This window comes from Eleginops maclovinus, chromosome 15 (assembly GCF_036324505.1).
Source record: "Eleginops maclovinus isolate JMC-PN-2008 ecotype Puerto Natales chromosome 15, JC_Emac_rtc_rv5, whole genome shotgun sequence".
NCBI classification, from domain to species: Eukaryota; Metazoa; Chordata; class Actinopteri; order Perciformes; family Eleginopidae; genus Eleginops; species Eleginops maclovinus.
Window position 1 is genome coordinate 3,437,723 of NC_086363.1, and position 13,643 is coordinate 3,451,365.

Here is a 13,643-nt window from a genome sequence, read left to right on the forward strand (position 1 = left end):
GGTGGGCTGAAGTTCACCTAAAATAGGTATAGCTACACCACTGGGGTGCTCCCTCACTCTATTCCTCTGTGCCCCTCTCTATCTCTCTCACATAGAAAATGAAAATCTAAAAATGTACAATAATTGACACAGACACACACACTCAAAGACACACCCTCCAATAGAGACACACTCTGTCACACAGACAGAAACACATACCTCTGCTAAGCCAGATTTCTTGTAAATGTCACACACCATGATATTGACAGAAAGTATTAAGACCAGAGGCCAGTTATTTTCAGCCATTAAGATTGTGTGCACTGCCTCACACACACTCTCACTTCATCATGTGAAAACTACTTTATATTACTGCATGTTGCTTCTTTGAACTCAGTTGGCAATCATTGCCTTGAGCAATCCTTTACAAATCTGGCTTACAATATTTAAGTGTTTGTATTTAAAACAAACCCATGACTAAGGTTGGTTCAAATACTGCTTCATGAGTTATTTAAAAATAACTGAAGTGTATTTTAGTTAATTATCCTTGTATGATAACTATCTGAACGTTTACCCTGTGACTGGCAGAAGCTCTGCTGACAGAGATGCACTTTCTCTCAGGAGTCCTTCTGTGTCGGTGGCCAGCTTTCCGTGATCAGGCCCTCTCACACACATCTACAACTGCAAAGTGTTACCGTTTTGATTTGACAACTTTGTATTGAGTTATTTCGGTTTTATTTTTCACCATTCAGAAGCAGATCTCTCCCTTCACTGTCACATCGCGAGTTCAGTAGAACCCGCATCCTGTACTGCAGGATGTGCATTCTGATTGGCTAAAGCACTTCTGTGTCGAAAACTCTGTGTAACAATAGGCCTGGAACTTGTGTGTTGTTAACCCTTTTTGAACTTGGATACATATGCGCAAACCCCCCCCCACACACACAATTAAAATTCCATATGTACTGAGGAGCCGCATGAGACTGGGAGCCGCGGGTTGGCCACCCCTGATCTAGGGCATGCTTATGACATCTACTCGTTACAATTAAGTGTAACTGTTATTTCTGAGGGTTACAACATGTTGTTTTCACGCTTGGCCTTGTACTTTGATGTGGTCTGACCATGTAAATGCTTAACTCATAAAATGTTAAGCTAAGATGTTTCAGTTTGCCCTCAGACAATGGGATCATCTAGTGTGTTGTATAGGTTTTTGTGCATGGAAATGGTCTGCAAAGGCTTAAAATATTCCCTTCCAGTGGGAGTTTCTCTACCATAACATTCCCTTCATACATAAGTAGGTCCATCAAGCACATACCGACAGCAACAACACTCACCTACCATTGCAGGGATGTTGAACTTCTTGCAGGGTTGCAGCTTGGATTCTTGGTGGAAAGTCAAGGAGGGATTGTTACTTTCCTCTGTAAAAAAATGACTCTTGCAGGTTTCACATAACATGAGTGAGCAGCTGGTTAATGAGCAATATATACTAAGCTACCTGAGTTTCTGCTTTTAACAACTCCACAAATGTCTTGCAGAGATCCTGTCATCAGCAGGTAGTTCCTCTGCCTCCATTGCACCCCATGGGACCGCATTTCAGAAGCAAATGTACAGTATTTAACAGCAAAGCATGTTTTGATCGCGTTCAAATTGCGCCGTGAATCAATCATATGTTATTTCTTCAATTTACAAAATTAATTTGGAAGTCAAAAAAATACTTCTCTCTTTTTTTTTTTTACAAGATATCCCCCACACTTGCTCCGTATGCAAGATAACTATTCTCAACTCAAGAAACTTAACAGCAAAGCAAAATAACCTTTTATATGTTCTAAATTTTGGTTCACGTTTTCTTCAAAGCTGTACTGTTATCCTTCCAGCTGCAAGAGGCTGCTGCTGCTGAGAATTTTCATCCTTTTCAATTTCACTTCTGAGTATATTTACTACAGTTATAACTTTTTACTATATATGGGGACATATTGTTGATTTCTTTCATGGTGACAATTTGAAGAGTCGATTTTGTATAAAAACAAACTACCAAGGAAGCAAGAACTTCTGTTGAGACCTAGCCTCTTGTCTCATAACATAACATCTCTTTATTTCTTTTTTTAAATGCTTTATACAGACAGGAACTGCTGTTGAAAATCTACAATAGTATACAAGAGGCATATTGCCATTGCTCGGGGTGTTTTATAGCAGCGGTCCCACCCAAAAAAAGTCTTTACTGTACACACACAACCCCAGAGAGTTTATGAATACAATCTATAACCCATACATCTCTTGACATTATACTGTATACTCTACAGTACAACTTCCACAATAAACATATCTCTGGGAGTTTCTATTTTTTTTTCAAACACAATGTTTTTCAGGTCCTTGTACGGCTGTCTTGTTCAAACCATGCAACACACACTGTATCTCTGTGGTCTAACTGAATGAGTCCGGGTCTTTGTTGCATGTGTGTCCATGCATTTGTATTTTTGTCATAGATGGCGGGAGTGCAGAGTCACCACGCATATAGAATCTGTGTTTTTTAATTCATAGAAACACGCATTTAAATGCCTTATGCGTACCATAGTGTTTCATCATGTAATGTATATGTGTGAGTTTTCTCTTTAAAGCCTCACAAATGTTCACATTCAGCGGTTGAATTCTTCTGACGGACACACACACAATGATTTGGTGTGCAGGCTATCGTGGTGCATTCACAGCCTCTCGATGTCTCTGTATTTCTTCCTCAGGATGGAAACCTGGTCCCTGAACAACACGGGGTCCAGCCTCATCTGGGAGTGCACCAGGGGCATGAAACCCAGCCAGTGAGTGAAGGTGTTCATGCAGGTCTGCCGCTGGGCGAAGTGGTCCGGGTCGGCCCAACGAGACGACTTGGAGCCCTGGGTTCAGAGAAACACAGATGGAGAGGGTGATTTTAAACCTGAGGAATTAAGCAAAACAGCTGACACTTATTTAAGGGACAATGCTGATCATCGTGTGTGTGTTCCAAATCATGACATTAAAAATACACACATAGATGTTGATGATGATCAACAGAAGACCAGAAAGTCCAAATGGCTTCACACATCACTGAGTAATCTTCCTAGGACTGAATGGCCTTTGACTCTCTATCCAGGAGATACTAGCTACCAAATCATCATTCCAATTTTCTCTCTACGGGGCTGTTAAATCCCCGCTGGCCTTCTATTCTCTGGACTCCACATAATTTCTGTACTGATAAGAGAAAAAAAAGCTGTCCCTGATGGAACAATAAGTTCACACAATTTATTAAAGACACATAAATCAAACCATTGACTCCTAGGGTGAGTAATTAGTATACAATAAAGGTTTTTGAGGGGTGAATTGTTTCTCTAAAACAGCCATTTCGATTTGATTGGCTTATTAACCAGCGTTCCGAGAACTGAAGACAGCCCTCTCGCTAAGAGAGAGATTTGTGATGTTTCAGGGTCGTATATAGGAGCGCCTCCATGCTGTTGAAGCAGCTCTTTATCCCGGACAGCTTGTCCAAACGTGGCAGGACGTGTAGCTCATAGTAACACGCACTGCATCTCTCGCTATTTGTTTTCACCACCTGCTTCTCCGGAGAGTCCAGGTTCATCACGCTGACGGGGCTGGTGGACCTGAGCAGCTGTTTCACTCTGCGGGAATCCCCTGAGTAGTTGTTGACACTTCGGCAAACAGCAGAACAGAAAGTCAAACTGGAAAACAAACGCTGAAGTTTCACATAGCGTTACTGCCAGCTTTGGCACTTTCCGGCTCCAGCTGTAGCAGGATGTGTAACTCACTCTGTCAGTACAGCCATTACCTGGGAGTTTTGCAGAGTGAAAAATGTTGCGGCTGATCGCAAATTGCCCAACAGGCTCTCGTCGTTGTTTGCTGCTTATTGGACAGCATGTCACTTTCCTTTTTTCAGAAACAGAAGGACAGGAAGTCCTTGGTGAGAGGAGGGGATGAGCATTTGGAGTCAGGGCTCTTCAACTCAAATCTCTCCAAAAACAAATAGCCTTGAATCGCTTGTTTTTCCGATTGACTTTTTATTTTTACTGTATTCCTCATAGATCGCTTTTCATGGTACTATTAATTAGGTTTGAACTAAAATGTAAGGTTTAATGTACAGCACTTCCGGTTGGGATCCCGATCAGCTTGTTGGTGTCCTTTTTAATGAAAAAATGAATCCAAAGTTTCTTTCTCTTCACAAATATAAAATGGAATATTCAAAAAGTATTCAACGTGTTTTCTGATTGAGAAAACGTTCATATTTTCTTTCAGCTGGCGTTAAATCGACTGGACCTCCTTTTGCGGATGGATATGACTGCATATAGTCCCTTAGTAACGGTCTGTTCTCCTTAGCAACAGTCTGTTACCAAAATGAACAGACCCCTTGTATATCCAGATTGACCAATCAGAATCGAGTACAAGTAGATCATGTAATAATTATTTGAGAATTGCTCTTACTTTAGTTCTTGGTAAAGTGCAATTAAATAAAGCATTATTATTATTGTTGCTGGTTAGCGCTTGAAAGCTTGCTGATGTTTAAACTCGATGATGATTTACCATCCGTCTTGTTTGAAGACTTTCTTTGGCGCACACACAGATTGGATAGCGAGCAGACTGCGAGGGGATCACTATATTTGACATTTATGGGAATAAAGTCACTGACTGCACCTTTATTTGAACATGTGAGCTATGCAAAACTAGAGTACAGTACATCTAATGCATCGACCCAGTCCTTTATCAGCTCTGAATCTGAATCTGTCCTCCAATCTGGATCGGCCGAATGGAAAAGTTCCAGTAAGTTCCAGTTCCAGGAGGTCACTGAGATATTAGATTGCTCTTCGGAACAGTGCAGTTGTTTCCCGTCAGTAGTGTCAGCATTTGAAGTTTTCTGCATATCAGCTGGACGACTGCGGGATGCTATCGTCTCCCGCTGCTGATATCTGATATGGACAGCAGGGAGGGAGGGGTTGGGTCCCCGAGAAGTGGCTGCTGGAAGATGAGTTGGAGAGGGGGCAGTGGAGTGCAGCAGACCCTTTTATAAGCGGTGGCACAGGGGCGTGGAGCTGGAGCAGATTCATCCCGTCTGCTGCAGGAGGGTGGCAGCCGGCGGTACAGAGGGTCAGGTAGAATAATGAAAATACCAAAAAATCGAGTGCAAGAAAAGCTACGGAAATTCGAAACATGAACCTGCCCTTGAAAACAAAATGAATAAAGACATGGCCAAAAAATATCCAGCATTGCTTCGGTTGGTGTACAGTTCCTAAATATTCCTTCACTTTGGTGAGAGACACTCAGCAATATCCTGCCAAAATAATCAATCAAATTAAGGATTTCTGTTGTTGATTTTCCTTTCCTTATTTACATTTTTGTCAATGCACCGGGTTAGGAAAGGGGACGCGGGGTGAGGGGTGTTTAGGTTGAATTTAAGTGCATTTTAAATGTTAGAAAACACATTATTCTACTTTTGAAATCCAGAAGAAAGAAAGTGAGAGTGCAAAAGAGAGACGGAGTAAATCTAGGTCTGCCGTGCTGCCTTCACAATTAAGACATTAATCACTGAGTCCATACTGCCGAGTCATCGTCCTGCCTGTGGTCAGGCCATCAATCAGACGCTGACAAAGGGCTGGCCACACCAAGCATACACACACATTTTCAAACACACACACAAGATGCACATATATATATATATATGGATGTGGCAGAGAGAAGGTCAGTGCTGTTTGTAGCCTGAAGCTTCTCCACTATTCATTCAACACGAGGAGGTGAATCTCTTTGCTATTCGTTAAAAGGAAGGTAAAACATATTAAATCCACCATTAAGCTCCTTAAGGTATCGAATGGACGTTTTATACCATGAGCAATGCTGTGCAGCAATGTTTGGATGGAGGACGGTCCATTTTGTTTACTCTACTAGAGGATGAAGCAGACATGATACGTGTTCCTCTTGATGTTTGATTCTACTCCACTGAATTCTGTATGCCAAGGCACAGACATTTGCAAGCAAAGGACAGGTAGGAAGCATAACTGAATGTGAAGACGCAGTTTTTAATGAATGAAACACTTGCATTATCACCTCAAGGATGCATGTCAACAAGTTAGGCTGCAGTAAACAATCATATCTGTCCACAATGTCTTTATCTTATCAACTTATCCCTTTAGATATTTGTGCAAAATTGTCATAATTAGCATTGGAATTCTTGAGTAATGACCAAAAACGTTGACCTTTGTGCATCAAAATCCAATCAGTGTATCATTCTTCAAACTGGACGTGAACGTGTACTCCAGGCTTTCCTAACATTTCTAGAGGACAGGAATGGTATTGATGGATGAGTAAAGCTGTACCTGGCTCATCATGGTCTCCTTGTACTGCTTCTTCTGAGTGACTTTGATTGGCGGTTGCTTGGTAATGGCTGAAACCAGGAAGTTCATCAGGATGTCTTCACAGTTCGCCATGCGGTCCACCATGGTCAGCAGGCTGGCGGGGACGTAGTGCGTGAACAGGTAGTGGTAGTATCTGACACACACACACACACACACACACACACACACACACACACACACACACACACACACACACACACACACACACACACAAAGGGAATAAGACAGATGAGGTTAACTGTCTATTTATTTCTTCTACAAAAGCTTCCGTGCTATTCTGTTCTGTATGGGCTGTTGTGCTGCACTCTCAGCAGTGTTGGAGCACTAGATCACTGTCAACCGTTACCTCCCTGCCAAGGTCTGCTGTCCCCGCAATCACACACTCACACACACACACACTCACACACGCACACACAGTCATTTTCCACTTTTCCTCTTCACTCTGACTCATTTTTTTTTCTCACACATTTACACAAACCTGGGCTAGTAGCCACTCTTAGCTACATTGACATTATTAGCATCTTCAGAGATATAACGGAGCACACGGAAAGACTGGCATATCGATTCAGTTTATATTTAGACATTTAAAGTTCCTTGTGTTTTTTAGGAATGCCTCTGCACCCTTTTGGTCATGACTTGTAGCTTGGGGTCTCAAAATGTACTTTTTCTCTCTGACTTTGTATCCCTACATTCATACTTTGCGATAAGGATAATTGAGATCAGATGTAATAAATAGAAAAATTGCACTCAGCTGCCAAACATTATAGCTTTTTGTTTGTGCTTTAATGATATAAACACAGTAAATATTGCAAATCGAACCTTGGGAATAGGCAGGAGTTAATTGGTATGTAGTTAATTGGATTCACCCTCTGCAATTAAGTGCTTTGGTTGAATTAATGTCCTCATGTTTACTGTTGATTTTTTAATGAATGTTTTAAAGCAGCTGTGGATCATCTGCAAAGATCATGTGTTTGTCTTTACCTGTGGTAGAAAGCGGCCCCCGTTAGGACCATGGAGTAGTCATTGGTCCATTTGGAGGTGTAGCCCCAGCGGGATCTGGAACTGTCCCAGTAGTGGCTTCTCGCCGGATACCCAACGATACGCTCCGGAAAGCTTTGCCATACTCTAAATGCGAAATCTACCTGTGGGAGGAAAAAAGTACAGAAAAGGAAAGGAGAAGAGAGAAGCAGTGTTAGGAAGTGATACGGCTTATTGAAGATACACAAAATATACTGCAGCTTTACACAGCTTGTAGAGAGATACGTCGATATGATTCGGAATTCAGAAAAGCTGTCTGCTGTCGTTAAGCCTGCAAAGCTGTCGTCAAAACCTCTCCGCCGCTTTACAACCTGACATAAAGCATTTCAAATGGCATTCTAAGCAGCGTCCCACTCAGCTGAGAGTTTCCCATTCAATCTGATGTCACTTCAAAAAAAACGATTCCCCTTTAAACTGTATGAAGTCAAACTCTTGTTTTCGCTCTGAATGAGCCTGACCTCATATATCCAGTCATTTCCTCAAGCTTGATCTAATTAGGTTGAACTTTTTTTCTTAAAACAAAAGCGTTAAACACAATCTAAATCTGGTTAATAAACATCGGGAAAAAAGGGATCCAGGAAAACAACCGACTAAATCTAAAACATTTAAATTCCTTAGTTTTTTCCACTTAGAGCAGATCCATGTTTGTTTTCAGTCACTTCTTTTTATTGACTCAAAGGCTGCTTCTACAATACCTTTTGCATTTTGTCTAAACACACCATTAGTGCAAGCACTGAGCTGTGAACAGGACACAATGACTGGGGCTCAAATGCAATGACTCAACACAAAAGTACAAACACTTCAGTCTATACTGAATTTAAGAAACACAATATTACAGGAGGAAAACACTTAGCAAAGGAATACGGTAAAAAAATACAAGACTTAATAACGTGGTGTGTGGTACAAACAACGTTTAAAAAATGTGGCTTGGAAAACTCTGGCTCTCTTAACCCTGCGTGGAACAAGACTAACCGGCACTGGACACAGGGAGACAAGGACTATTTATAGAAGACTTAGTGGGACACAGGTGGCAACCATCAAGAGTTGGGGCTGATAGAGGCCCAATTCCAAACCACACCCTACCCACTCCCACTCCGTGATGGAGTGAACTCCGTCTGTAGTCTCACTCGCAGCTGAATGAGGCTCCCTTCTTTCCGGTGGAGGGTGTGAATACAGCGGCAAGCATTGGGACAAACTCCCCTCTCTCGGGCCTCAACAGGAAATACCGTGACTTTTCGTGACAACGGTTTCACATCAGCATCTCTTGGTCAGAATATAAAACAATAACTTAAGTAAAACTCCAAATATCTTTAATGGCGTTTCTTTATTTGCAAACCTCCCCTATTTTTAAAATGTTTGCAGGAACTGTTTGCACACAACACAACACAAGTCAGGTGCGATGCAGACTCGCTGTTGGAGGGCTTGATAACCCACTCCCCCCCCCCCCCCCCACACACCCGTTGGTTTGAAACGGCACTTAATGTGGCGGACCGTCGGCGGAAACGCGCAGACGGAGGGGTAGGGTGTAGGGGGCGGTTTGGAATTGATCCAATAACATGGCAGGAAGTCAAGGGCTCTAAACGAGATGGATTTCAAAATAAAACAGGAAGTGCAATGAAAGACAGTGCATGACAAGACTTAAGTGACTTTTACTGATCGAGACATAACTAAAACATATATAACTAAATGTAAACATGGACCATAAAATACATATGAAACACATATCATTAACCTGAGATGAGAAAATAAGAACTGAACATGGCAAAATTAGCAAACTTGGCGTGATGTGAGCAACTCAAAAGGAATCTAAATGCTTGATTCTCTACGCTAAAGTGCCAAGAAGGTGTTCATCGTTTCTGGAGCAGCTTATTCTTCATCCATCTATTGGTTTCTCTACTTGAGCTCCTGGTGTCCTTGAAGAGGCTGGATCCACCTGTGAAGGGGCCCCTTTAGAATTCAAAAACACCACTGAGACAACGGGCAGACACACCTGAGAATAAGGGGATAAGCCCCTCATGCAATACAAGGTAATAGACACACAAACACAAACACACACACGCTGCCTCAAGAGCCGGGGGAGAAAATTAATTACAAGACTGGTGGAGGTAGAGAGACGTCGGGGGGAGGGGAGAAAGTGTAGGTTCTTTAGCGATACCTTGCGGCCTCTGTCATGAATCGTGTGAGCAATTACTGTAAAACGCCAGCGCTAAGCCGAGAGAAAGGTTGGAGCTGCCATTCTGAGTGTGGACCCTGATGATGATGTGTATGTGTGTGTGTGTGTGTGTGTGTCTGTGTGTATGTGTGTGTGTGTGTGAGAGATGTGTCAGATGTCTCCAAAGTTGTGTTGAAAGGATTAATGATATCATGCAAATATAATTTAGCCTTCAGAGATTAAAAGGTTCCTTAGAATGGGAAATGGCACGTGCGACCGAGTGTGTGTGTGTGTGTGTGTGTGTGTGTGTGTGTGTGTGTGTGTGTGTGTGTGTGTGTGTGTGAAGTCATAATCTGTCTGTCTTAATTACGGTTTAAAAGAGAGGCTTGATACAGCAGAGGAATTTAAAGGAGGACTGAAAGTTGGACAGTGTGTGTGTGTGTGTGTGTGTGTGTGTGTGTGTGTGTGTGTGTGTGTGTGTGTGTGTGTGTGTGTGTGTGTGTGTGTGTGTGTGTGTGTGTGTGTGTGTGCGTCATACATACTAATAGATTCTACAAGGCCAGCATTGATCCGAGGAGCAGAGGGTCAATCCAGCAATAGATCTGTGACAAATCTCTCCCGACATTTGGGTTTAAGATGTCCGATGTTATCAGATGAAAAGAAGCTACATCACATTTTAAAGCCCTTACCCCCCCCCCCCCCGCCTCCCACCACCCCCCCCCCCCCCCCCCCCTCAGTATGTGGTCTTTCTCCAACTTGTTTCAACAAGTTTCCAATCTGTTTTTTATTTTATTTTCCCTCGATGTGAAGCAAAGCCACTGGGGCGTTTCCACTGTCGTCCACTATCTGATTCAGGGTGATAAAAGAGATCTTCAACTGCGCCGGTGTCCTGCAGCTTCTGAGTGCTGCGGCTCTGATGAAGTTTACCAACTTTCCCAGTTTGGTTCAGAATAACCAGCTGGGGTGTGAGGGGCTCACTGCGGCCACAACAACATCATTGAAACACCAGGTTCCTCTCAGCGCGGCTCAAAGTGTTCTCTCACATTTATACAGAAAACTTTCCACTAAAAAGCTGCTCTTTCCCGAAATGAGGTTTATTTCATCGCTTGTTTTTGAGTGTTTTTGTGACAGTTTTGAACTCCCAGGCAGTTGTCTTGTACAGTGTTCCCAACATTTTGTAATTAAAGGCCCTCTTCTGATTGATACACCTGTGGAAGGAGTATTTTTTTACGGTGGCCGACAGGCTACAACTGTCATGATTTTAGTTTTTGTGTTCTTGTTTTATTTGAAATGGTTTTTCCTTTTTGTGTCTTTTAGTTTCCCCCTGATTATCCGATTCAAATTCACACTTTAAATCATTCAATCACCCACACTTATTGCAGATGGCTCATCTTTTGAAGGAATCACATCTTTACTGCTGGATCAGCTGGAAAATGCATCCTCAAAAACCTATAAAAAAATGGCTGTTTTTCTAGGAAACTCGTGAATGTTCTCATATCTAACAGTAGAATATATAAAGGAGTTAAAATGAGCACATTAAACCTGCAATAAAATACAAAATACACATTAAAACAGCAGTGATATTAATCCAAAAGCATCATATATTATAGTAAAACCAGATTCTAAAAACGTCCTACAACAATTCTTCCAAGATCCTGCAAACGGCCCTTAAATAAAAAAGAGGATTCAAATCGAGCCATTTCTGTTCAAGAACTTTTTCCACATCCACCGTATTGTAAATGTCTTCCAAAGGGCAGAAAGCAGCGGCATGCACGGCCGCCCAATCAGAGACAAAAGCTTCGTCAGGTTTTTTTCACTCGTATTCCCTCCTCTAATCTCTCTTCATGGAATAATCATACATTTAATGAGCTGAAACAATGTAATTATGAAATTGGCACAGCCATTCTTCCACTGAGGTATTATAATACGAAAAGTCCTATTAAAGTGGAATGTTCCCCCTTGCACATTTTCACTCACTTGACATATTTCATCGCCATTCAATAAATCCCCTCACCATGTTACAAAGGGCAATTAGAGTAACGGGTTAGTGAGCACAGCAAAATATTCCCTCCACTCCCCCTTTATGATTCCTCTCTCCCTCTCTCCCTCTTTTTCTGATATCTTCTTCTTCCTCCCGTTTCATTAAACAAGCCGTGAGCCCATAAAACTTTAGTTGTACAAACTGGCTCGTATCGCTGGTGCCATAAAGTGTAATTGTGATCCCGCCGGCGTAGAAAAAGGTGAGCATTGACTCGCTCCCCATCAATAAAACATCTCGGCGTTTAAAGATGTATTGGATCTCTCGGGCTCATTGGCCCTCACAATCCATTATGGATCGCATCTTTTAGTCACCGACAAGCTGGTGAGAAACCGGGTCGCCACTTCTAATGACTTTCAAATTAAGAGTCACGCATTTAGCATCACGAATGAGCGTTTTCTGATCATTTGTATTGTGTTATAGGTTCATTTTCAGTTGTGTGTTTCTCATCTGTGTCGGAGGTTGAATGGTTGCGGAAGGGATATTTAAAAAACGGTGATTAAAGACTTTAAAATGTAGTTGAATTACTAATAAATGTTGGTAAGGTAAGAGATAGATTGAGATAAATACCGTACATGGAGTAGAAAGGTTATTTGGGGGATAAAGAAGTTGCCAACAACCTAACTTAAGCACCATAGCTGCTTTGAATTAAGTATTACAGAGTACATTTAAGAAGCCCAATTATGCTTTTTGGGGATTCTCTCTTTCCTGTAGTGTGTTTTTGTGCATGTGAAGGGTCTGCAGAGGCCAAAATCCTTAAGTTCCTTCCAGAGGGAGTTTTCTCTCCAATAACACTCATGCTTTATTGGCTAGCGCTCCAATACATTGAACGTGATAGGCTAAGGAGCGGGACATATCTTAGCAGTTGACCATTAACAACAGAGACGGCCAATCAGAGCAGAATGGGCTCTGGTTTCAGACAGAGGGTGAAAAGAGGTGCTGCAGCACAGGCAGTCTGAGAAACACAAAGAGCTTTTTGAACATTAAAAACAACTGACCTGGAATTGAGCAGAATATGGGATCTTTAAGTGTATTTCTTATATTGGCCTGGTATACCCGCGTGCGTCTGCCATTTATTTTCAAGTTTCCCATGCTTTCCAATCCTTAAGAGGCATACCACAAACTCTGCTAACATGTCAAAGCTTTGATTAAGAAAGGGGGAATAGAAACATTATTTCTGCTCTTGACAACGCTTGAGACAATTCACTGGTTTCTAATTTGTTCTAAAACACAGTGTCAGTGTAACAAACCGTGGGCCTGTGTCCCATCCTCTCTCCTAAGTAACAAGTGAGACTTTAATCAAAGAGGTGCTCTGTGTTTTGACAATGTGATGATACAGACACAGAGGTAATCGCTCTCGTAAAACTCCTGACACTGTGAAAGCACTTTGTTTTTCATTATACCCTTTTCAATGCGCTAGTCTCCTTTCCTCATTTCTTCTTTTCTTGATTTCCATTTGATGTCTATCTTTTCCTGGTTTTATATTCCCCTTTTGTTTCCTTTTCTCTTCCGCTTGCACTTCTTCCTCTCCTCTCTCTTTTCATTCCCTACTCGTTAAGTTAAATCAAATCAACATGGTCTTAATAATATCGATCCTATTACAACACCTCGCATTTAATTTAATTAAGACTGGGTCTCGAGCATCCTGTTACCGGGGTAATTCATTGCATCTTTCCCCCTCTGTTTTGTATTTTAAATCTGTAGTCGCACTATGTTGCGGTTGTTAAACTTCCCATTCATCGTACCTGGTTCAATTTCATCTGCTGCATCTGAAATGTTCCTTTTAAAGGCAAAGCACATTTTCCTCCTATAGTTCAGCGGCCACTGCAATGATTGGCAATTCATTTGTAATGAATGGTATTCATGACTGTGCGTTGACTGACTGCCCCATTTCAGAAAGGATCGATACCGTGTTAAGACATCAGCACCTTTTGCCACAGGTTGACGTAAAGCCATGCAGACTGCAGCTGGTTATAAAAACAGGGACAGAGGCGTTGTGTTGGCAGAATTATTCAAAAGTGTTGAGATCCCTTGATCTGCAGTCAGTAAGAAAACAAAA

At 41.9% G+C, this 13,643-nt stretch overlaps 1 protein-coding gene across 1 annotated transcript in view; it reads right to left on the bottom strand.

Moving 5' to 3' along the window:
• Nucleotides 1-2,067: 2,067 nt before the first annotated feature.
• LOC134876603 (exostosin-1) overlaps nucleotides 2,068-13,643 on the bottom strand; it is a 170,692-nt gene continuing 159,116 nt past the window's right edge. The window contains exons 12-14 of the mRNA XM_063901620.1: nucleotides 7,338-7,498; nucleotides 6,318-6,489; nucleotides 2,068-2,858 (exon numbers count right to left, since the gene is read on the bottom strand). Of these exons, the coding sequence (XP_063757690.1) occupies nucleotides 2,673-2,858; nucleotides 6,318-6,489; nucleotides 7,338-7,498 (519 nt within the window). The 3' untranslated portion in view covers nucleotides 2,068-2,672. The remainder of the gene's footprint in view (nucleotides 2,859-6,317; nucleotides 6,490-7,337; nucleotides 7,499-13,643) is intronic.